The 24,253-nt window shown below is 48.2% G+C and overlaps 1 protein-coding gene across 1 annotated transcript; it reads left to right on the forward strand.

Annotated features, from left to right (window-relative positions):
- The first annotated feature begins 842 nt into the window (after positions 1 to 842).
- On the forward strand, positions 843 to 4,868 carry LOC144503129 (5-hydroxytryptamine receptor 5A-like). The gene is made up of 2 exons (XM_078227644.1): positions 843 to 1,599; positions 3,896 to 4,868. Exons 1-2 carry the CDS (start codon positions 895 to 897, stop codon positions 4,226 to 4,228), a joined length of 1,038 nt encoding a protein of 345 aa, XP_078083770.1. The 5' UTR covers positions 843 to 894; the 3' UTR covers positions 4,229 to 4,868.
- Positions 4,869 to 24,253: the final 19,385 nt, after the last annotated feature.

Genomic DNA, 24,253 nt, shown 5'->3' on the forward strand with positions numbered 1-24,253 from the left:
CCTTGCTCAATGAGTTCGGGACACAGCGGCAGCAGGAGGAGGGGGACCGATACCTGGGCGGAGTGTACCCTGTGTGCCACCCCATGCCGCCGCTTCAATAACCGGGCTAACGCAGCTTTCTGGATTCCGGACTAAGTCCCAAGTCAGCCTCGCTTGTTGGAACCGGAGTTCCCTGTCTACCTCCCTCCCTCCTCTACCTCACCCCTCTCCCCCTCCCCTCTCTCCTTCCCTCCCCATCCCCTCCCCACCACCCTCCCCATCCCCTCTCCCCGCCTTTCTCCCCCCTCTCTACCTCCCTCCCCTCCTCGCCCTCCCTCCTGTATCTCACTCCCTCTCCCCATCCCCTCTCCCCCACCCCTCTGTCCCCCCTCCCTGCCCTCTCTCCTCCACTCCTCTCACCTCCCCACCTCCTCTACCCCTCTCCCCTCCTCTACCTCCCTCCCACCTCCCCTTCCCTCCTCTCCCCACCTCTCCCCACCCCCTCTACCTCCTCTCCCCACCCCCTCTGCCCCCTCTCCCCCACCCCTTCTCCCCCACCCCTTCTCCCCACCCCCTCTCCCCTCTCTCCCCCACCCCCTCTCCCCCCTCTCCCCCACCCCCCTCTCCCCCCTCTCCCCAGCCCCTCTCCCCCACCCCCTCTCCACCCTCTCCCCCACCCCCTCTCCACCACCCCTCTCCCCTCCCTCCTCTCCCCACCCCCTCTCCCCCTCCCCCCCTCTCCCCCACCCCCCCTCTCCCCACCCTCTCCCCCCACCTCCCCCTCCCCACTTCCTCTCCCCCACCCCCTCCTCCCCACCTCCTCGCCCCGCCCCTGTACCTCACCCCATTCCCCCCTCTCCCCTCCCCTCCTGTCCCACCCAGACCTTGCCCTGGGCTGTCCCCGGTTTGAGCAGCATGGACTGGAGTAACAGCAGTGGCCGCTGGTACAATCAGAGCGCCCGGCTGGGGGAGTTGGACTCCGGTGGCCTTTCAGTCTTCAGCATCCTCACCCTGACTCTGCTGGCTCTGTTGGTGCTGGCCACCTTCCTGTGGAACGTGCTGGTACTGGTCACCATCCTGAGGGTGCGCACCTTCCACCGGGTGCCCCACAACCTGGTGGCTTCCATGGCCATGTCGGACGTGATGGTGGCAGCACTGGTCATGCCCCTCAGCCTGGTGCATGAGCTACATGGACGGCGCTGGCGGCTGGGCAAGGTGCTGTGCCAGCTGTGGGTCTCCTGCGACGTCCTGTGCTGCACGGCCAGCATCTGGAATGTGACGGCCATTGCCCTCGACCGCTACTGGTCCATCACCCGGCATCTGGAGTACACCCTGAAGACCAGAAAGAAAATCTCCAACACCATGATCGCCCTGACCTGGGCGCTCTCCGCAGTGATCTCCCTCTCACCCCTCTTTGGCTGGGGCAAGACCTACTCCGAGAAGGACGGCCAGTGCCAAGTCAGCCAGGAGCCCTCCTACACCATCTTCTCCACCTTCGGGGCTTTCTACCTGCCCCTCTGTGTGGTGCTGTTTGTCTACTGGAAGATTTACAAAGCAGCCAAGTTCCGAATTGGATCCCGCAGGACTAACACCATCACTCCCATGCCCGAGGTGGTGGAGGTATGCAACTCAATACTTATAGCAGCTTCAACAGGGCTACAGAGCAGCTAGAATAGTTCCTAAACTCCTCTTGGTGTGTGTGTGTGTGTGTGTGTGTGTCAGGGTGGCGGGGGGGGGGGGGGTGTGGAATAGGGGGAGAGTGGGCAGATAACAGGGAAGAGATAGATCATGGGGAAAGAGAGAGTGAGGAGATAGAGGGATAAAAGGAACATGCCTTAGAGCATAAAGTGCGTGTGCAGAGGGAGAGAGAAAAGAGACAACGATGGAGAGAGAGATTGAAAGAGAGAGAGAAAGAACAAGGGAGAAAGTGAGAGAGAGAGAAACCCACAGGGAGAGGCAGAAGAGACATGAATGGAGAGAGAATGAATGTGTCTGCCCGTGTGTGTCTGTCTGTGTGTGACTCTGTCCATGTATGTGTCTGTCCATGTGTGAGTCTGTCCATGTGTGAGTCTGTCCGTGTGTGTGTGTCAGTGTGTGTGTGTGTCAGTGTGTGTGTGTGTGTGTGTGTCAGTGTGTGTGTCTGTCCGTGTGTGTGTGTGTGTGTGTGTGTGTGTGTGTGTGTGTGTGTGTGTGAGAGAGCGAGAGAGAAACCTGCAAGGTGAAGTTGAGGAGAGACAGAAGTGATATGAATGGACAATGCAGCGAGATGTCGGAGAGGAAGGCAACCGAGAGAGATGGAGACATGAAAGGTTTAGGAGAGAGAGAGAGAAACAGTTGGATTGAGCAAATCCATAGAGAGCAAAAGAACAGTGGGAGAGTGAGGGAGGGAAAAAAATCACAGGGACAGAGAGAGCATAGTGGGGCAGCACGGTGGCACAGTGGTTAGCACTGCTGCCTCACAGCACCAGGGACCCGGGTTCAATTCCGGCCTCAGTCACTGTCTGTACAAAGTCTGCATGTTCTTCCCGTGTCTGTGTGGGTTTCCTCCGGGTACTCCGGTTTCCTCCCACAGTCCAAAAATGGTGGTTAGGTGGATTGACTATGCTAAATTGACCCTAGTGTCAGGGGCTTAGCAGGGTAAATTAGCAGGGTAAATTAGCAGGGTAAATATGTGGCGTTACGGGAATAGGGGCCGATGTTGTGGTTGGCACAGACTCGATGGGCCGAATGGCCTCCTCCTGTACCATAGGGATTCTATTCGATGAAACTGACAAGCGGGGGGGCGGGGGAGGGGGGGCGGAGCGGGGGGGGCGGAGCGGAGTGGGGGGCGGAGGGGGGGCGGAGGGGGGGGCGGAGCGGGGGGGCGGAGCGGGGGGGCGGGGGGGCAGGGGGGTTGGGGCAGGGGGGTTGGGGCGGGGGGGTGGAGGCGGAAATCCACAAGAAGAATAGAACGACAGCAGGCGAGAGAGATAAATGGGGAAAGGAACCACGGTAGCACAGTGGTTAGCACTGCTGCTTCACAGCTCCAGGGTCCCGGGTTCGATTCCCGGCTCGGGTCACTGTCTGTGTGGAGTTTGCACATTCTCCTCGTGTCTGCGTGGGTTTCCTCCGGGTGCTCCGGTTTCCTCCCACAGTCCAAAGATGTGCGGGTTAGGTTGATTGGCCAGGTTAAAAAATTGCCCCTTAGAGTCCTGGGATGTGTAGGTTAGAGGGATTAGCGGGTAAAATATGTGGGGGTAGGGCCTGGGTGGGATTGTGGTCGGTGCAGACTCGATGGGCCGAATGGCCTCCTTCTGCACTGTAGGGTTTCTATGATTTCTAAGAGAGAGAACACAGGCAGGGAGAGGAAGAGGGGAAGCGAGTTGGAGAGATGGGGCAAGGGAGAGAGAAAGATAGAGAGTGGGGAGTGGAGTGAGAGATAGAGAGGGTGGAGTGAGAGATAGAGAGGGGGGAGCCAGAGAGAGAGAGGGGGGAGCCAGAGAGAGAGAGAGGGAGGGGAGTGAGAGATATTGAGAGGGGGAGCTAGAGAGAGAGACAGAGAGAGAGTAAGGGGGAGAAAGGGGAATGGTGAAAGTGAAAAGGGACAGAAAATTGGGAGAGGGGGAGGTAGAGATGGAGAAAGAGAGATGAAGAGAGAGACAGAGAGTAAAGTGGAGAGGGAGCAAGAGGAGGGATGGAGAGAGAGGGGGAGAGAGAAGAAGCGAGAAGAATAGAGCGAAAGGGATATAGAGAGAGGGAAAGGCCCTCGGAATGATGGAAGGAATCCTAGTCATTGTATTAACCTCTCTCTAGTTAAAATACTCAGTACGCTTTAATGAGACAATGTTGCAAAAGTGTATGATGTGGCGAAAGGTGCTGAGTAGGAATGGGAAGGGTACTGGATGGGCTGCTACTCACAGCCCTTTCTTTCTGTCAGGTGAAAGAGGCAAGCCAGCAGCCTGAGATGGTTTTCACTGTCCGCCACGCTACTGTCACCTTCCAGACTGACGGTGATACCTGGAGGGAGCAGAAAGAGAAGAAAGCGGCGTTGATGGTGGGCATCCTCATCGGGGTCTTCGTGCTGTGCTGGATCCCGTTCTTCATCACCGAGCTCATCAACCCGCTCTGCTCCTGTGACATCCCCCCCATGTGGAAGAGCATCTTCCTCTGGCTGGGCTACTCCAACTCCTTCTTCAATCCCCTGATCTACACGGCCTTTAACAAAAACTACAACAACGCCTTCAGGAACCTTTTCTCCAGGCAGCGGTGAGGCCAAGTGCCCCTGACCATCCGCTCCCCCCCCCCACCTCAGCCTCTCTGCTAAGTTCCAGAAGTGAACATACACATACACACACACAAGAGTGCATGAGGTAAAGCAGCGAAGACAACCTGGGGAGACAGGGAGTGTGTAGTATTATACACCCCCACCTATTTACCTGCTCAGACCCTGGAGCCACTGTCCCTTGTAGCACCGATAGCACTGTTTGTAGTGCAGAACATTCCTGCTGTGATCCCCTTGCAAAATATCTGTAAATATTTCCACTGGTACACCTACTCCCCCTCCAGCTTATGGGGAAAAATCCATTATAAACTATAGCAGGCCAGTATATCTACGATGTGGAATTGCCGGCGTTGGACTGGGGTGGTACAGTAAGAAGTCTCACAACACCAGGTTAAAGTCCACTAGGTTTATTTGGCACCATGAGCTTTCGGAGCGCTGCTCCTTCATCAGGTGTATATCTACTGTCACTGGGTCAGTCAGTTGCTGCGGAAAGGTTATTATATTCACAGCTTTCCAATAATGACCATCCAGTATGAATTCTGTCAATTCTATTTTGTATCGAACTCTTAATGGATTTAAACACTTCGGCCCCCTCTGTCTTCATCCCAACATGACCCCGAGGATTCTCTATCTCTCTCTTGCAATAATAAAGTTCCTCTTTAAAATAAAAGCCGTAATGTTGTAACAATGCTTGCCATAATTCATATTCACTCTGCATTCCTGTGGAACAGGCTGGAGATGAATGCTGGAAATACACTGCAGCGTCTGAACAAAAAAAAGAGGGGAAAAAAAGCTAAATTATATCAGAAGTGGTAGCATTATACAGCCCAGAGACTGACTAATCGGCCCTTCCTAACTGTGTTAGTCCATTTTTCCCCATAATTTCTTTCTTCCTTTTCAGCTAGGTATCCAATTCCTATGGCGCATATTTTTTTAATATACATCAGAGGGCAGAGGGATCTGAACCAACCCAACTGTGAAAAGGAAGGTTACCCACTTGGCGCTTTGCCAACGGAACCTTTGGACCTGCTATGCCATGTGAAACATTCTCACCATTTTTGTTGCATGTGAACAGATAGGTGTAAAAGATCAATGGTACAACCCGGATCTTTTACCCCCAGTTGGACTGAGATTAGATGGAGCTGTGCATGAGTTAGCTGTTTAACATGCACTGAAACAGTGCTTGTGGTGAGACTGGCATTAACTGGGTTCTCACGGCCAGCTGGATCACACTAAATTGAGAGGATAGTCAATAGTAAGGAATCGTAGAATCCCTATAGTGCAAAAGGAGGATATTCAGCCCATCGTGTCTGCATTGATTCTCTGACAGAGTATCTTAACCAGGCCCACCACTCCCTCCTACCCCTTTAACCACACACATTCACCATGGCTAATCCATCTAACCTACACACCTTGGGAAACTAAGGAGCAATTTTATCATGGCCAATCCACCTAACCTGCATACCTTTGTAGTGTGGAAGGAAACTGGAGCACCTGGAGGAAACCCACGCAGACACGGGTAGAACATACAAACTGAACACAGACAGTCACCCGAGGCCAGAATTGAACCCAATTCCCTGGCGCTGTGTGGCAGCAGTGCTAACCACTGTGCTGCTGCCATTCAGCACAGCCGAAAGCACCCTGCTTGACACACCTAACACGGAAAGAGGACAACAGCAAGTTGCAGAAGGGCGGTCAATGAACTTACAAAACGGACAAATCATTGGCAAATAAAATTCAACACAGATAAATGTGGGGTTGTACATTTTGGTCGGAAAAAACAGGGAAGTCCCTTTTTACTTGAGAGGCGCAACTCGAGGTGGACATAGAGGAACAGAAGGATCACGAGGTACACATGGACCAGTCACACCACAAGTTAACAAGGCCGTAAAAATATACAGACCAAACACTGGACTTTATTCCGAGAGGAATAGAATTGGAAAGTAAGAAGTTGTGCTAAATGTGTATCAAATCTTGGTTATACCACAGGAAGAGTACTGTTCTGGTCGCCACTTTATAAAAAGGTTATAGAGGCACTAGAGAGGGTGCAGAGAAGATTTACAAAGATGATACCATAGGTGGGTGGGTATACATATCAGGAAAGGATTGATAGGCAGGGTCTCATTCCTGTTGAAAAAAAGATGGTGGGAGGGGGGGAGGAACTTGTTGACTCAAAGTCTAGTGAGAATGTGGAACTCACAAGAATACAAGAAATAGGAGTAGGGGTAGACCATTTGGCCCATTGAGCCTGCTCCACCATTCAATATGGCTGGTCTTGGGCTTCAACTCCATTTTCCCACCCATTCCTCATATCCCTTAATTCCCCTAGAGACCAAATATCTGTCTATCTAGTCTTAAATGTATTCAATGATGGAGCATCCACAAACACCTTGGGGTAGACAGTTCCAAAGATTCACAACCCCTTGAGTGAAGTAATTTCTCCATCTCAGTCCTAAATGATTCTCCCTTATATCTGTTCCCGTGTTTTAGATTCCCTGACCAGCCAAAACAATCTCAGTGTCCACCATGTCAAGCCCTTTCAGAATCTTAAAGTCTATGCCTTATATATCTGCAGGATTTATTGCAATCTATAATAAAGTATTCAGCTTTTTTTCCACCTGGACTACCTCGATTGGTTGGTTTAAGGGGCATTTATTTGGCGGGCAATGCCAGGCACACGTGAAGGCACATGGAGGAATTGAGTGTGCGGCTGCCAACAGTTGGTGGCAGACCTGGAGTGGTGCGGGGTGGTGGAAGTGGGTGGGTGACGGGCATTGTTGGTGAAGAGAAAAAAGTGGTGGAAGGTAAGAAAAATCCAAGAACAATGTTACACTGGTATGCTGACTGGAGAGATTGTTTCCAAGAGGGATGAGATTATTGGGATGGATGGGGATGGGAAGTGAGATATTGCATGGAAAGAATGCAATGGTATGGGATGTGGATGGCATGGGAGGGAGGGAAGAGATGAGAACCGATTCAGTGGTAAAATGGTGGGGAGAATTATTTGATGCAATGTATTAAAATCGGGAAGGCGATGGTCTAGTGGTATTATCACTAGACTATTAATCCAGAAACTCAGCTAATGTTCTGGGAACCTGTGTTCGAATCCTGCCATGGCAGTTGGTGGAATTTGAATTCAATTTTTAAAAAATTCTCTGGACTTAAGAATCTACTGATGACCATGATCATTGTCGATTGTCATAAAAACCCATCTGGTTCACTAATGTCCCTTAGGGAAGGAAATCTGCCATCTTTCACTGGTCTGGCCCACATGTGACTCCAGAGCCACAGCAATGTGGTTAACTCTCAACTGCTCTCCAAGGGAAATTAGGGACGGACAATAAATGCTGGCCAGCCAGCCACGCTCATGTCCCACAAATGAGTAAAAAAAAAGACCACAGCTCCCGTAGAGTGTAAACCACCGTGGGATTGAACTCTGCTCCTTTTGACATTTCTTGCTTGACCATCCTACTGAGGCCTTCAGCGCTGGGCAGCAGTATCGGGGGAAGTGAGACCAGGCTCCCTTTTCACTGACATAGCTGCCGTAAAGTAGGTTGGTTCAAAGGTCCAGTCATGTTGAGAAGTCAGGGAGGGAGTAACTGAATAGGATTGGGGTGGGGAGCTGAGAGGGATAGGATGGACCTAAGGGATAGGTTGAGGGAAGGAGTGAGGTATGATGAGAAAGGGGGTACAATGAAGGTAGGATGGGGAAGGAGGTATGATGGAGCGAGGAGGGAGGATGAGGGAGGGAGGTAGGATGAGGAAGGAGGTATGACGGAGAAAGGAGGAAGGATGAGAGAGGGAGGGAGGTAGGATGAGGAAGGAGGTATGCTGGAGGGAGGAGGAAGGATGAGGGAGGGAGATAGAATGGAGAGGGGGTATGCTTCGGAGGGGCAAGGATGGGGTTAGGATTTGGAAGGGGGTAGAATGGGTCAAGGGGTCTGGTTGTTAGTCTAGGAGGGCAGGATTTGTCAGCGATTTGAGGGTTAGGATAATTCGGGGGATCAGCTGGGCAGTCATGTGTTAGTTACGGTGTCTATGAGGATGGGTGGGTAGTTGGAGTTATAGTTATATGGGTGTGGGAGTGATCTGAAGTGTGGATGGGATGGAGGTGATTGAGGAGTAGAAAGGGGGTACATTGACGGGTTATGGGGGTGTGTGGGAGGGGATGGTGGTTGGAGGAAGTGGTTATCAGTATTGTAGTTACCAGGAGTTAAAAGTGGTTTTAAATCTTCTAACGCTTTCTGTTCCTGGGTAATTATTCTGCTCAGAGAATCAGAATCATTCATAGTTTCTGACTTGAATCAGAGCATCAACGAGTTCCCAGTGTAGCATTATTGCCCAATGGAGGTCCTGGTGTTAAAAATGAAGATTGAGTAGATTTAAATGAAAAAGTTTTAGAGAAACTGTCAGGCGGATGAAAAGAATACAACAGCATTGATTCTATAGACAAAGAAGATGATAACAGTCTCCTGTGTAGACACCTCCAGGGTGTCTACACAGGTTAACTCCCGTAGACATGCCACCCCACATCCTTAGGCCCAGGAGAGAAATAGTTATAATGTTGCTCTGAATCATAAACAAGGATTTTATCTTGGAGGGAAATTGGGATGATGCTGAAATCATAAAAGATGGATATCAAGGAAATAGAATGTTTATTCCTCGAATAATATAAAGCCCATCAGATGTAAACCTACCTTTTCAACTCAGGGGAAAACTGTTCCAAATCAGACTCTCTCATCATTTGACAATAAACAAGTCACAAGGCTGGATTCCCAATGAAATTTGTATTTATATTCACAGGCTGCTTGGAAACGTGGACAGATTCACATAACTTTTCCCAGAGTGAGAATTGTTGATTCTGTTAAAGAGTTTACTGAAATAATTACTAGACATCCTGTCGCTAAAGAATTACTGTTACAATAAAGATACTAATTTGACCACAGATGTTTTATGGGACCTTGCCAGTGATCAAATGAAAATGTTGGTGTTATTACACAAGAAATTACAGAAGGGATTCAGCTATAGGGTCTGTACCAGCGAGGAAATGGGAGTGTGTTCCTCATTGGTAAGTTTGAAGGTTTTGATTTCCTTTTTTCCTCAGGGAATAGTTCCTCATCCTTCAATTAGCCACGTTGAACCAATCCGGCCTTAGCACTGAATATAACAACTTCAGACCTTAACCACTTTTTCTTGGAGATTCTGTAACCATTTACAATTCTCAGGACCCATCTCTTACCTCTGACTCACCCAGTCATAATCTCATTTTGTCTGAGTTTTGGCAGTTAATGATCAGATTGAGAATTGTCACCTCTGTGTCAGCCAGTGAATTGGAGATGGGGACGAGTCTTAAGGCAGGATTTACAGCAAACAGAAACTATTTCAGCATCATCTCGAGAATTGCTCTTTCCTCTCGATAAGAGAAGACTGAGAGGCGGCTTTAAGATGATGAAAGAGTTTGATGGGCTAAATATAGGGAAGATGTTTCCAGAGGCAGATTAGAACTAAGGTTCATAAATGTACAATAGTTTATTGATTAGTGTCACAAGTAGGCTTACATTAACACTGCAATGACGTTACTGTGAAAATCCCCTAATCGCCACACTCCTGTGCCAGTTCGGGGGGGGGGGGGGGGGAGGGAGTGTTCAGGTTGGGCCTTGGGGCTTGGGGGGAATGTGGGGTCAAGTCAGGGATAATGCCGTAGGGAGGTGGTGGGGTGAGGAATACTGTGGAAAGGGGCATTTGCAGAATGGGGGCAACATCATGAAAATTAGTGGGGAGGGGGGATAGCGGAAACCCACGGGGGTTTAATCAGGGGTGGTGGAGTTCCGTGGGGGGGGGTTGGGAATATGAGGGGAATCACATGGATGGTTAGTCGGGGGTGGGGGTCGTTTTATGGTGGAGGGGAGTAGTCAGGTGGGGGGAGTCACTGGGGTTGTTGGGGGAGTCCTTTAAGGTGAGGGGGGGGGGGCGGAGCTGGTCTGGGTCTTTAGAAATTAGAAGTTCTTCTAACTTTTGCTGAGGAATTATTTGTGTAACTCTGGTGGAACCTGGTGTAGTTTATGATTCGCATCACATTTTTGGGTGGTTCCCAGTGTGGAGTAATTGCAATGCAAGCCCTTATCTGTGAACACCCAAGAGGGGCACCCTAGTACATCTGGGGAGCTCGGAAGTTACTTCTCCAGCTGTGATGGCAGAAGCATCACACAACCATCTCCATTCTGGCCTGGCCTTGTGTTGTCATGATACGCAACCTTCAATTTGATTTGATTTGATTTATTATTGTCACATGTATTGGGATACAGTGTTGTTTATTTTGCGTTATACGGTCAAAAACATACTGTTCGTAGAGTACAGAGGGGAGAAGGGAAGGAGAGGGTGCAGTTACAGGTAGGGTGAAGAGAAGCATCAGCTTAATATATGATTGGACCATTCAAAAGTCTGAAGGCAGCAGGGAAGAAGCTGTTCTTGAGTCTGTTGGTATGTGTCCTCAGACATTTGATCCCTTTCCTGATGGAAAAAGGTGGAAGAGAGAATGTCGGGGGTACGTGGGGCCCTTGATTATGCTGGCTGCTTTTCCGAGGCAGCAGGAAGTGTAGACAGAGTCACAGCCACCATATCACAGGCCTTTCCTCTTTTTCTCTCTTGTCCCTCCCCACCACCCACAGACATTTATCCACAGCTCTGTACTCCCTCAAACGCTGGTTATTTCTAACTGGCTTTCATAGGGAAGGTTTGGAGTGAATGGTACAGATGAATGAAAGAGGAAGTGAGGCAGTCAAATGAAGGAAAAGGGATAGAACGTTACAGTGATAGATTCAAAATGAGAAAAGATATGAGGAGGCTCGGGTGGAGCTTAAATACTGGCATGGACTACCTGGGCCGAATGGCCTGTTCTGTGCCTTATATCCTATCTAATCTTATGCATGATTATTTACGATTGTATTCTTTGGAGTTTGGAAGAGTGAGAGGGGATCTCATAGAAACTTACAAAATTCTAACAGGATTAGACAGACTAGATTCAGAAAGAATGTTCCCAATGGTGGGGGAGTCAAAACTAGGGGTCATAGTTTGAGGATAAGGGGTAAACCTTTTAGAACTGAGGTGAGGAGAAATTTCTTCACCCAGGAGGGTGGTGAATGTGTAGAATTCACTCCCACAGAAAGTAGTTGAGGCCAAAACATTGTGATTTCAAGAAGAAATTAGATATAGCTTTGAGGGCTAAAGGGATCAAGGGATATGGGGAGAAAGGGGGGATCAGGATATGGAATTTGATGATCAGGCATGATCAAAATGAATGACGGAGCAGGCTCGAAAGGCCGAATGGCCTACTCTTGCTTCTAGTTTCTATGTTTCTATGGGGCGGCATGATGGCACGGTGGGTTAGCACTGCTGCTTCACAGCACCAGAGACCCGGGTTCGATTCGGGCCTCTGGTGACTGTCTGTGTGGAGTCTAGAACATAGAACATAGAACATTACAGCGCAGAACAGGCCCTTCGGCCCACGATGTTGCACCGACCAGTTAAAAAAAAAAACTGTGACCCTCCAACCTAAACCAATTTCTTTTCATCCATGAACCTATCTACGGATCTCTTAAACGCCCCCAAACTAGGCGCATTTACTACTGATGCTGGCAGGGCATTCCAATCCCTCACCACCCTCTGGGTAAAGAACCTACCCCTGACATCGGTTCTATAACTACCCCCCCTCAATTTAAAGCCATGCCCCCTCGTGCTGGATTTCTCCATCAGAGGAAAAAGGCTATCACTATCCACCCTATCTAAACCTCTAATCATCTTATATGTTTCAATAAGATCCCCTCTTAGCCGTCGCCTTTCCAGCGAAAACAATCCCAAATCCCTCAGCCTCTCCTCATAGGATCTCCCCTCCATACCAGGCAACATCCTGGTAAACCTCCTCTGCACCCTCTCCAAAGCCTCCACATCCTTCCTGTAATGTGGGGACCAGAACTGCACACAGTACTCCAAGTGCGGCCGCACCAGAGTTGTGTACAGTTGCAACATAACGCTACGACTCCTAAATTCAATCCCCCTACCAATAAACGCCAAGACACCATATGCCTTCTTAACAACCTTATCTACTTGATTCCCAACTTTCAGGGATCTATGCACACATACACCTAGATCCCTCTGCTCCTCCACACTATTCAAAGTCCTCCCGTTAGCCCTATACTCAACACATCTGTTATTCCTACCAAAGTGAATTACCTCACACTTCTCCGCATTAAACTCCATCCGCCACCTCTCGGCCCAACTTTGCAACCTGTCTAAGTCTTCCTGCAAACTACGACACCCTTCCTCACTGTCTACCACACCACCGACTTTGGTGTCATCAGCAAATTTGCTAATCCACCCAACTATACCCTCATCCAGATCATTAATAAATATTACAAACAGCAGTGGCCCCAAAACAGATCCCTGAGGTACACCACTTGTAACCGCACTCCATGATGAATATTTACTATCAACCACCACCCTCTGTTTCCTATCCGCTAGCCAATTCCTGATCCAATTTCCTAGATCACCCCCAATCCCATACATCTGCATTTTCTGCAGAAGCCTACCATGGTGAACCTTATCAAACGCCTTACTAAAATCCATATATACCACGTCCACTGCCTTGCCCCCATCCACCTCCTTGGTCACTTTCTCAAAAAACTCAATAAGGTTAGTAAGGCACGACCTACCTGCCACAAAACCATGCTGACTATCACCTATCAATTCATTACTCTCCAAATAACTATAAATCCTATCCCTTATAATTTTTTCCAACATCTTGCCGACAACAGAAGTGAGACTCACCGGTCTATAATTCCCGGGGAAGTCTCTGTTCCCCTTCTTAAACAATGGGACAACATTCGCTAACCTCCAATCTTCTGGTACTATACCAGAGGCCAACGACGACCTGAAGATCAGAGCCAGAGGCTCTGCAATCACTTCTCTTGCCTCCCAGAGAATCCTTGGATAAATCCCATCCGGACCAGGGGATTTATCTATTTTCAGACCCTCCAGAATATCCTGCACATCCTCCTTATCAACTGTAATACTGTCTATTCTACTCCCTTGCAACCCAGTGTCCTCCTCAGCTATATTCATGTCCCCTTGCGTGAACACCGAAGAGAAATATTGGTTCAATGCTTCACCAATCTCCTCCGGTTCCACACATAACTTCCCTCTGCCATCTATAACTGGCCCTAAACTTGCCCTAACCAACCTTCTGTTCTTGACATACCTATAGAACGCCTTAGGATTCTCTTTAACCCTATCCGCCAAAGTCTTCTCATGTCCCCTTTTAGCCCTTCTAAGCTCGCTCTTCAACTCCCTCTTAGCCAATCTAAAGCTTTCTAGTGCACTACCCGAGTGCTCACGTCTCATCCGAACATAAGCCTCCTTTTTCTTTTTAACCAACAAAGAAACTTTTTTGGTGCACCACGGTTCCCTAGCCCTACCAATTCCTCCTTGCCTGACAGGGACATACCTATCACAGACTCGCAGTAGCTGCTCCTTGAAAAAACTCCACATGTCGGACGTTCCCAGTCCCTGTAATCTCCTAGTCCAACCTATGTTTCCTCCGCGTTTGCGTGGATTTGCTCCGGGTGCTCCGGTTTCCTCCCACAGTCCAATGATGTGTGGGTTAGGTGGATTGGCCATGGTCAATTGCCCCTTAGTGTCAGGGGGACTTGCTAGAGTGGATACATGGGAATAGGGCCTGGGTGGGATTGTGGTCTATGCAGACCCAACAGGCTGAATGGCTTCTCCCTGCACTGTCAGGATTCCAATCCACCCTGAACAAGTCTTGGTTTGCAGGTACTGGCTTGGCTAACCTTTTTGTGTGTTCCTTGCTTTTATTTCATATTCTCAGTGTTGTATAAGATTATCTGTCAGGAGCTGAATCTGGAATGACAGCTGGTTATTTTCAGGTGACTTGTGGCTTACAAAGTTCTTTTGTAATTAGGACTTCATTTCACTGGGTCATTGAGGACTTATAACATCAAGTGCAGAGGTCAAAAGACACACTTAAATTTTCAAATCAAATTGAATCACTGCGGGGTTTCAGAGCCATCCACTCGGAACTTTCTCTTGAGTGAAGTACTTGATGCACTACCAGCTGCAGCCATCACTCCCAGTGGTGATCCATAGAAACCCTACAGTGCAGAAGGAGGCCATTCGGCCCTTTGAGTCTGCACCGACCACAATCCCAACCCAGGCCCTATCTCCGTAACCTCACATATTCACTCCGCCAATCCCTCGAACCTACACATCCCGGGACACTAAGGGCGATTTAGCATGGCCAATGCACATCTTTGGACTGGTGCTGCCGGCAATGGAGAGTTCCTGGATTAGGGATTGGTTGGCTAGAACTTTTGTCAATGAGGTGGACGGCACGGTGGCACAGTGGTTAGCACTGCTGCCTCACAGTGTCAGGGACCCGGGTTCGATTCCCAGCTTGGGTCACTGTCTGTGTGGAATCTGCACGTTCTCCTCATGTCTGCGTGGGTTTCCTCCGGGTGCTCCAGTTTCCTCCCACCGTCCGAAAGATGTGCTGGTTAGGTGCATTGGCCATGCTAAATTCTCCCTCAGTGTACCCGAACAGGTGCCGGAGTGTGGTGACTAGGAGATTTTCACAGTAACCTCATTGCAGTGTTAATGTAAGCCTACTTAAACTTTAAATCCTGGGAAAGCCCGACACTGGCCAGTCAGGCATTTAATTCAATTCGGTCTTCCCCCTGGAAGTGACACAGATTTCTCACAGTCTCTCCAACCAGTGGGCAGGAGCTGTGTCGGGAACAGTTAATTCTCTGTTTCCCTCTCTCCAGTTGCCTGGCCTGCTAAGCGTTTTCCAGCACTTCCTGTTTCTATTTCCTGTGGCCTATTTATTGTGTGGTACCTTATACATCACTTCCTATCTGATGATGCACACCGATCATACCCACGGCTAGTTAACGTTATACCACAACATGGACAGCTGGAGGCACGGCCACCAACATTGGGATGAAGAACAGAGGGGTAGCACAAAAGGCTAGTGTTAAAGGAAGGCTGCGTTCTTGGAGAATTACAGAACTTGATGAGTCGAATATTCTCCTTCTGCACTACAGGGATTCTATGATCCTATGGACGAGGTGGTTACAGAAATAGCAACCACCAAGGCAACTGTGGCCTAGGAATTTTGAACTTGAGGCATTGGTTCACTGTGGACTGATGTACGTCAATAAGCACATGGTGATGGGTGAGTGGAACTGGGTGCTGGTTTAGGTATAGAATCCTGGAATTAAAGAATTATAGAATTATAGAATCATACTGTAGAAGGCCACCCAGGCCCTATCCCCCGCCCTACCCCTGTAACCCCGTACATTTCCCATGGCTAATCCATCTAACCTACATATCTTTGGACACTAAGGGGCAATTTAGCATGGCCAATCTACCTAACCTGCGCATCTTTGGACACTAAAGGAAAATTTAGCATGGCCAATCAGCCTAACTTGTGCATCTTTGGACACCAAGGGCAATTTAGCATGGCCAGTCCACCTAACCCACACATCTTTGGACAGGTTATGGGCAGCAGTTCTGAATGGTTAGCTATGAGAACATTGCAATGCTAAGCTGGAAGGTAACATAAGCACGGACAAAGGTTTCAGGGGCCGAGAAACTGAAGCCAGAGCTGAGATGGTACAAGAATATGGGTTTATGAAGGAACATATTGGCAGTGCCTGAGCTAAACGACTGTAAACCTTTTTTTAGAATGGCTCTCTGCAAACGTTGTGACTTTCAGAGGTTCAGGATCACAAGTGGCCTTGCTGCTGCAAAGAAGATCTGATTTGTATTGTTGAAATAGGGAGAAAAACAGTGCTGGACGGATGTTTGGCTGCCTGTAGATTTATCCCCATTGTCTTTATGAATGCACAAAGCTTTGCAAGTTGCTGAAATATAATCGAACATAAAATTCCCTTTTACCATTCATCAATGGTAAGCTTTGTTCGAGTGCCATTTAATTTTCAAGGTTATAAATCTATGGGCTTATGGATTTTAATACATTTATTTTAACTTTCAGCTGCTAGAATTAGGGAAAGGTGTGTTAAGCGTCAGCTTCATTGACAGGTAGATCTCTCGTTGTTCTGGGTTGCATAACCAACCATGAAAATAGTAATTAAGCACAGTTGAAGCACACAACAGATAAGGGAAGCTCCAGGCCACTGTGCATGATGATAGAATTTGCTATGCTGATGTTTCAATGGATTTCCCTCTTGTTCCCGTTTTTGAGGTTCAACCATGGAGATTTGGGTCCTTCTCAGTTGGAAGTGCCAGGAAGGATGCCAAACAGGCATTGACAGAAGTGTGAGTGGAAAGAACAGGGTATGGGCCACAGCTTCTGGTCCAAGGAACAATGAACAATCAAAAGATGTCCAAAGATGTGCAGATTAGGTGCATTGGCCATGCTAAATTGCCCCTTAGTGTCCCGGGATGCGTAGGTTAGAGGGATTAGTGGGGTAAATATGTGGGGTTATGGGGATAGGGCCCAGGTGGGATTGTAGTCGATGTAGACTCAATGGGCCGAATGGCCTCCTTCTGCACTGTAGGGGTTCTATGATTCTATGATTCTATGAACTCAAGAACAGCTTCTTCCCTGCTGCCATCAGACATTTGAATGGACCTACATCGCATTAAGTTGATCTTTCGCTACACCCTAGCTATAACTGTACTCTCTCTTTTCCTTCTCTATGAATGGTATTTTTTGTCTGTATAGAGTGCAAGAATGGCGGCACGGTGGCACAGTGGTTAGCACTGCGGCCTCATAGCGCCAGGGACCCGCGTTCAATTCTGGCCTCGGGTCACTGTCTGTGTGGAGTTTGCACATTCTCCCCGTGTCTGCGTGGATTTCCTGCAGGTACTCCGGTTTCCTCCCACAGTGCAAAGACTTTCACAGTAACTTCATTGCAGTGTTAATATACGCCATCTTGTGACTAATAAATAAATTTTACTTTATTTTACTTTAAAGGTGTGTGGGTTAGGTTGATTGGCCATGCTAAATTAACCCTAGTGTCAGGAGGATTAGCGGGGTAAATATGAGGGGTTACAGGAAGAGGGCCTGGGTGGGATTGTGGTCAGTGCAGACTCGATGGGCCGAATGGCCTCCTTCTGCACTGTAGGGATTCTATGATTCCAAACAATACTTTTCACTGTATCCCAATACATCCACCAATAACAAATCCAATCAAATCAAAGCAAATCAATAGTGGATCATAAAACTCTCAACTGTTCTTTGCAAATTGATGCCCAAAAATTGTAATCTCTTCTGCCTATGTTCATATTAAATCGTAATAAGTGTCTCTAATATAGAGTCCAGCTTCAAACCTTCAAATACTGTCAAAATTTTCTTTCAATGGGGAACTGTGCAGAGCTGGAAGTCTTGGTAATGGAAAGGATTTGGAGTCGAATGCCCAACTCAGTTTCAAATAGGATGCCAAAGTTGCAAGTTGTCTGGTCCAGCCTAAGAGCAGCTGGGAACAGTGCCAAGGCAGTGTGAGGTGAAAAGCTAATGACTAGGACTTCCCTGAAACTTGACTGGAGGAAAATATGGCTCATCCCAATCCGAATATTGTACAAGCAGTCCTTGACATCAAAGCTCTGGAGGGGTTGAGAGAGATAGTGGTAAGATTGGGTTGGATATCATCATCATGCACGCGTCTGCAGATAATGGCAGCTGCGGGCAGTGCGTAATTGTGAAATAGTAGGGGGCCAAATATGGCATCTTTGGGGGATCTCCGGACGTAACCATGTGGGGTCTGATGAGAAGCCATTGCAGGAGATTCTCTGGCTGTGGCTGGATAGGTAAGAATGGAACAGGGAGGGTAATCTGACATAGCTGAATAATGGAGGAGTGCTGTTGGATTAGTTAAAGTTCATTTATTCGTCACAAGTAGGCTCACACTGCAATTAATTTACTGTGAAAAGCCCCTGGTCGTCACACTCCGGCACCTGTTCGGGAACTTTGAGGGAGAATTTAGCATGGCCAATGCACCCTAACCAGCATGTCTTTCAGATTGTGGGAGGAAACCGGAGCACCCGGAGGAAATGCATGCAGAGCACAGGGAGAACGTGCAGACTCCACACAGACGGTGACACAAGCCGGGATTCAAACCCGGGTCCTTGGTGTTGTGAGGCAGCAGTGCTAACCACTGTGCCACCGTGCCGTCCAGGAGTGTAAAGGGTTGTAGAGATGATCTGAGATAGGTGAGGAGCAAAGTTCATTCCAGTTACGGAGAATGTGATGGTGAGTCTGATGGGGGCCATTTCAGAGCTGCGCCGGAGTAGGAAGCTGATTGGAGAGAAACAACCATAGGGGGTACAAGAAAGGTGGACATTGATTCAGCCTCAACAAAGAACGAAGAACAAAGAACAGTACAGCACAGGAAACAGGCCCTTCGGCCCTCCAGGCCTGTGCCGCTCCTTGGTCCAACTAGACCAATCGTTTGTATCCCTCCATTCCCAGGCTGCTCATGTGACTAGCCAGGTAAGTCTTAAACGATGTCAGCGTGCCTGCCTCCACCACCCTACTTGGCAGCGCATTCCAGGCCCCCACCACCCTCTGTGTAAAAAACATCCCTCCAATATCTGAGTTATACTTCGCCCTTCTCACCTTGAGCCCGTGACCCCTCGTGAACGTCACTTCTGATCTGGGAAAAAGCTTCCCACCGTTCACCCTATCTATCCCCTTCATAATCTTGTACACCTCTATTAGATCTCCCCTCATTCTCTGTCTTTCCAGGGAGAACAACCCCAGTTTACCCAATCTCTTCTCATAGCTAAGACCCTCCATACCAGGCAACATCCTGGTAAACCTTCTCTGCACTCTCTCTAACGCCTCCACGTCCTTCTGGTAGTGCGGCGACCAGAACTGGATGCAGTATTCCAAATGTGGCCTAACCAGCGTTCTATACAGCTGCATCATCAGACTCCAGCTTTTATACTCTATACCCCATCCTATAAAGGCAAGCATACCATATGCCTTCTTCACCACTTTCTCCACCTGTGTTGCCACCTTCAAGGATTTGTGGACTTGCACACCTAGGTCCCTCTGTGTTTCTATACTCCTGATGACTCTGCCATTTATTGTATAACTCCTCCCTACATTATTTCTTCCAAAATGCATCACTTCGCATTTATCCGGATTAAACTCCATCTGCCACCTCTCCGCCCAATTTTCCAGCCTATCTATATCCTGCTGTATTGCCCGACAATGCTCTTCGCTATCCGCAAGTCCAGCCATCTTCGTGTCATCCGCAAACTTGCTGATTACACCAGTTACACCTTCTTCCAAATCATTTATATATATCACAAATAGCAGAGGTCCCAGTACAGAGCCCTGCGGAACACCACTGGTCACAGACCTCCAGCCGGAAAAAGACCCTTCGACCACTACCCTCTGTCTCCTATGGCCAAGCCAGTTCTCCACCCATCTAGCCACTTCTCCTTGTATCCCATGAGCCTTAACCTTCTTAACCAACCTGCCATGTGGGACTTTGTCAAATGCCTTACTGAAATCCATATAGACGACATCCACGGCCCTTCCTTCATCAACCGTTTTTGTCACTTCCTCAAAAAACTCCACCAAATTTGTAAGGCACGACCTCCCTCTTACAAAACCAATACAAGGATTGTCAAGAGGAATAAAGAGGATCCAGATGGAACAGTAGTTTGATGGATCAAGGGTGGGATTTTTGATGAGTGGCACTTTATGCAAGTTTGAAAGGGAGAGGAATGGGGAGAAAATGTTTCTGCCCCACCCGCCATGGGAATCGTAATGTGCGGGGGCATGGGGTGGGTGGGGGGGGGGGGGGAGCAGACCATGCAAAGGTCCATTGCCAAGTTGACACTCCTGGTAAGTGGGATTAGTTGGGCAGGTCAGGGCCTTTCATGCGTCGGTGCAGACTCGATGGGCCGAAGGGCCCCTCTGCACTGTAGTATTCTATGATTGTGACCTCGGGCAGGATTTTCCGGTTTTGGGGCAAGCGCGGTTGGAAAATCCCGCCCATAATGTCTGGGATGAAGAGCAGAAGTAAAGAGGGAGGCTGCTGGGAACCAAAGCTAACATGGCAGAAGAGAATTCTATTGGAAGGGAAGGGAGCGAGAAAGAAGTCTTTGTAATGTAACTGAGAGGTGGTTTAACCTCGTCTTGTGAAACACTTTCAGGGATGTGGTGCAAAGGAGGGAGTGTTCAAAGCGCTGGAGGAGAAGAGAGGGAAAGATAGAGATAAGTGGAGAAATGCGGAGCTACACTCCTGATTGCTACTCTGGCCTCCATCCCAACCACCCAAAAGCCCCTTCATTGAAAATGGATTCTCTTATCTCTCCTCTGCATTTTGTATTCACGGTGCATCCCTTTAGTGCCCCATCACGTCCTCTATGCCAGCCTGGGGGTTTAAAAGAAGCAAGGTTGGTGCCAGCCTGTAGTAAGTACCACTTGGCCCTTGTTCACTGCCATCACACTCCACAAATGTCACCATTGTCCTCCTGTTGGAGGCCATTGCCAGCTTCTAAACAACTGACTCGTGTAATTACTGTACGATGGATGGCCACAATCATTTTCTGCTTGGCAGGGTTTTTAAACTTTGATTACAATGACTTTAATGCAGATGGTAAAGTAAGTTGCAGCACATCAGAGCTGGATTGTAAATGAACGCACTGACCACCAGCAGAAAGCCTGCAGTATATTTGTACCTGATAATTGGAATATTTATTACTGCCGCTTTTCTGGTCAGCACTTGTTTCATTAATGCAACATGTTGCATCTCCATTAATATCAGAACAAACAAGGACAAAGAAAGGTCATTAATTCCAGCAAAGCTGGTCCCGTTATTTAAGAAGGGTAGGAAGGATAACCCGGGTAATTATAGGCCGGTGAACTTGACGTCCGTGGTGGGGAAGTTGTTGGAGAAGATTCTTAGAGATAGGATGTATGCGCATTTAGAAAGGAATAAACTCATTAACGATAGTCAGCATGGTTTTGTGAGAGGGAGGTCATGCCTCACTAACCTGGTGGAGTTTTTTGAAGAAGTGACCAAAATGGTTGACGAGGGAAGGGCCGTGGATGTCGTCTATATGGACTTTAGTAAAGCGTTTGACAAAGTCCCTCATGGTAGGCTGGTGAAAAAGGTTGGATCTCATGGGATAAAGGGGGAGGTGGCTAGATGGGTGGAGAACTGGCTTGGTCACAGAAGACAGAGGGTGGTAGTGGAAGGGTCTTTTTCCGGCTGGAGGCCTGTGACTAGTGGTGTTCCGCAGGGCTCTGTATTGAGACCTCTGCTGTTTGTGATTTATATAAATGATCTGGAAGAAGGTGTAACTGGGGTGATCAGTAAGTTTGCGGACGACACAAAATTGGCAGGACTTGCAGATAGTGAGGAGCATTGTCAGAAGCTACAGAAGGATATAGATAGGCTGGAAATTTGGGCAAAGAAATGGCAGATGGAGTTCAATCCTGATAAATGTGAAGTGATGCATTTTGGTAGAAATAATGTAGGAAGGAGCTATATGATAAATGGCAGAACCATAAAGGGTGTAGATACGCAGAGGGACCTGGGTGTGCAAGTCCACAGATCCTTGAAAGTGACGTCACAGGTGGAGAAGGTGGTGAAGAAGGCATATGGCATGCTTGCCTTTATAGGACGGGGCATAGAGTATAAAAGTTGGAGTCTGATGTTGCAGATGTATAGAACGTTGATTCGGCCGCATCTGGAATACTGCGTCCAGTTCTGGTCGCCACACTACCAGAAGGACGTGGAGGCTTTGGAGAGAGTACAGAGGAGGTTTACCAGGATGTTACCTGGTATGGAGGGGCTTAGTTATGAGGAGAGATTGGGTAAACTGGGGTTGTTCTCCCTGGAAAGACGGAGGATGAGGGGAGACTTAATAGAGGTGTATAAAATTATGGAAGGCATAGATAGGGTGAACGGTGGGAAGCTTTTCCCCAGGTCGGTGGTGACGTTCACGAGGGGTCATAGGTTCAAGGTGAAGGGGGGGAGGTTTAACACAGATATCAGACGGACATATTTTACACAGAGGGTGGTGGGGGCCTGGAATGCGCTGCCAGGCAAGGTGGTGGAGGCGGACACACTGGGAACGTTTAAGACTTATCTAGACAGCCACATGAACGGAGTGGGAATGGAGGGATACAAAAGAATGGTCTAGTTTGGACCAGGGAGCGGCGCGGGCTTGGAGGGCCGAAGGGCCTGTTCCTGTGCTGTATTGTTCTTTGTTCTCTCTAATTCTCCCAGTACATGGAACTATTTCTGTCTCTACAACCGCCTCTGGACAATTATTCCCAAGCATTTATTTCCCTTTCTGGAAAGTCTCTGTGCCTGGAACTTACTCTAAATATACTTTTCACTCATCAAGATGATGCCCCTTGACTGGCACGTCAACTACCCATGGGATTCCGGGGATGAAAGGGTTGATGTATGAGGAGAGATTAAACAGTTTGGGCTTATCCTCGCTGGAGTATAGAAGGATGAGTGGGGAACTGGTCGAGGGATATAAAATTTTAAAAAGGGATTAATAAAGTAAATGTAGACCAAATGTTTCCTCTTATGGGGAAATCTAGAACAAGAGGTCTCAGGTATAGGGTGAGAGGCAGTGGATTTAAAATTGAGATGAGGAGGAACTACTTCTCGCAGAGGGTGGTGAATTTGTGGAACTCGCTGCCCCATAGCGCGGTGGAGTCTGAATCATTGAATGGTTTCAAGAGGGAGTTAGATATATTTCTAGTAAAAAAAAGGGAAAGAGGGATATGGGGAACAGGCGGGGAGGTGGATTTAAGGCCAGGGAGAGATCAGCTATGATCTGGTTGAATGGAAGGCCAGGCTCGAAGGGCTGCTTCTAATTCCTATGTTCCTAAGATCCTGAATGGACTTGACAGGGTGGATGCTGGAAGATGTTTCCCCCTGTGGGGCAGGTTAGAACCAGGGGACACAGTTTAAAATTAAGACGGAAATGAGAAGGTGTTTCTCCTCTCAGACATTCATGAATCTTTGGAACTCTCTTCCCAGAGAATGGGGGAGGCAGGACCAATTAATATTCATAAGGCAGGGGTAGATAGATTCTGGACTAACGTATCGGCAATAAGTGCAATGTAGAGTTAAAGTAAAGTAAAGTTTATTTATTAGTCACAAGTAAGGCTTACATTAACACTGCAATGAAGTTACTGTGAAATTCCCCTAGTCACCACACTTCGGCAGCTGTTCGGGTCAATTCACCTAACTAGCACATCTTTCAGAATGTGGGAGGAAACTGGAGCACCCGGAGGAAACCCACGCAGACACGGGGAGAATGTGCAGACTCCGCACAGACAGTGACCCAAGCCGGGAATCGAACCCGGGTCCCTGGCGCTGTGAGGCAGAACTGCTAACCACTGTGCCACTGTGCCGCCCACAGTAAGATGTTGAGGTTACAATCAGAGCAGCCATGATCTTATTGAATTGCAGAGCAAGCTCAAGTGGTTGAATGGTCCAATTTGTACGTTTATACGTAACTGATGCCCATACTATTAAAGTAACCCTCATAATTAGTTACCAGCAGAAATTTCTAGTCTGTGATGAGTTTTTTAAAAATTCATTCGTAGGACATGGGCCTCGCTGGCTGGCCAACATTGTTGCCCATCACTAGTTGCCTTTGTCCAGAGGACAGTTGAGAGTTAATCACATTGCTGTGGCTCTGGATTCACATGTAGGCCAGACCAGGTAAGGACGACAGGTTTCCTTCCAACAATCGGCAATGGTTTCATGGTCATCAGAAGATTCTTAATTCCAGATATTTTTTAATTGAATTCAAATTCCACCATCTGCCGTGGAGGGATTCGAACCCGGGTCCCCAGCACATTAGCTGAGTTTCTGGATTGATAGTCTTGCAATGATACCACTAGACCATTGCCTCTCAGAGGGCCATTTTCATTGTCTCTACATTAGGATCTTATCTAACTAAAATGTTCTGGCTCCAGAT

The sequence above is a fragment of the Mustelus asterias genome, chromosome 2, assembly GCF_964213995.1.
Source record: "Mustelus asterias chromosome 2, sMusAst1.hap1.1, whole genome shotgun sequence".
NCBI classification, from domain to species: domain Eukaryota; kingdom Metazoa; phylum Chordata; class Chondrichthyes; order Carcharhiniformes; family Triakidae; genus Mustelus; species Mustelus asterias.

Bases quoted from the DNA above. Each gene is read 5' to 3' on its own strand.
- LOC144503129 (XM_078227644.1), top strand. From the start codon at position 895: ATGGACTGGAGTAACAGCAGTGGCCGCTGGTACAATCAGAGCGCCCGG. The intron at 1,600-3,895 runs GTATGCAACTCA...TCTTTCTGTCAG, and splicing joins CCATGCCCGAGGTGGTGGAG to GTGAAAGAGGCAAGCCAGCA.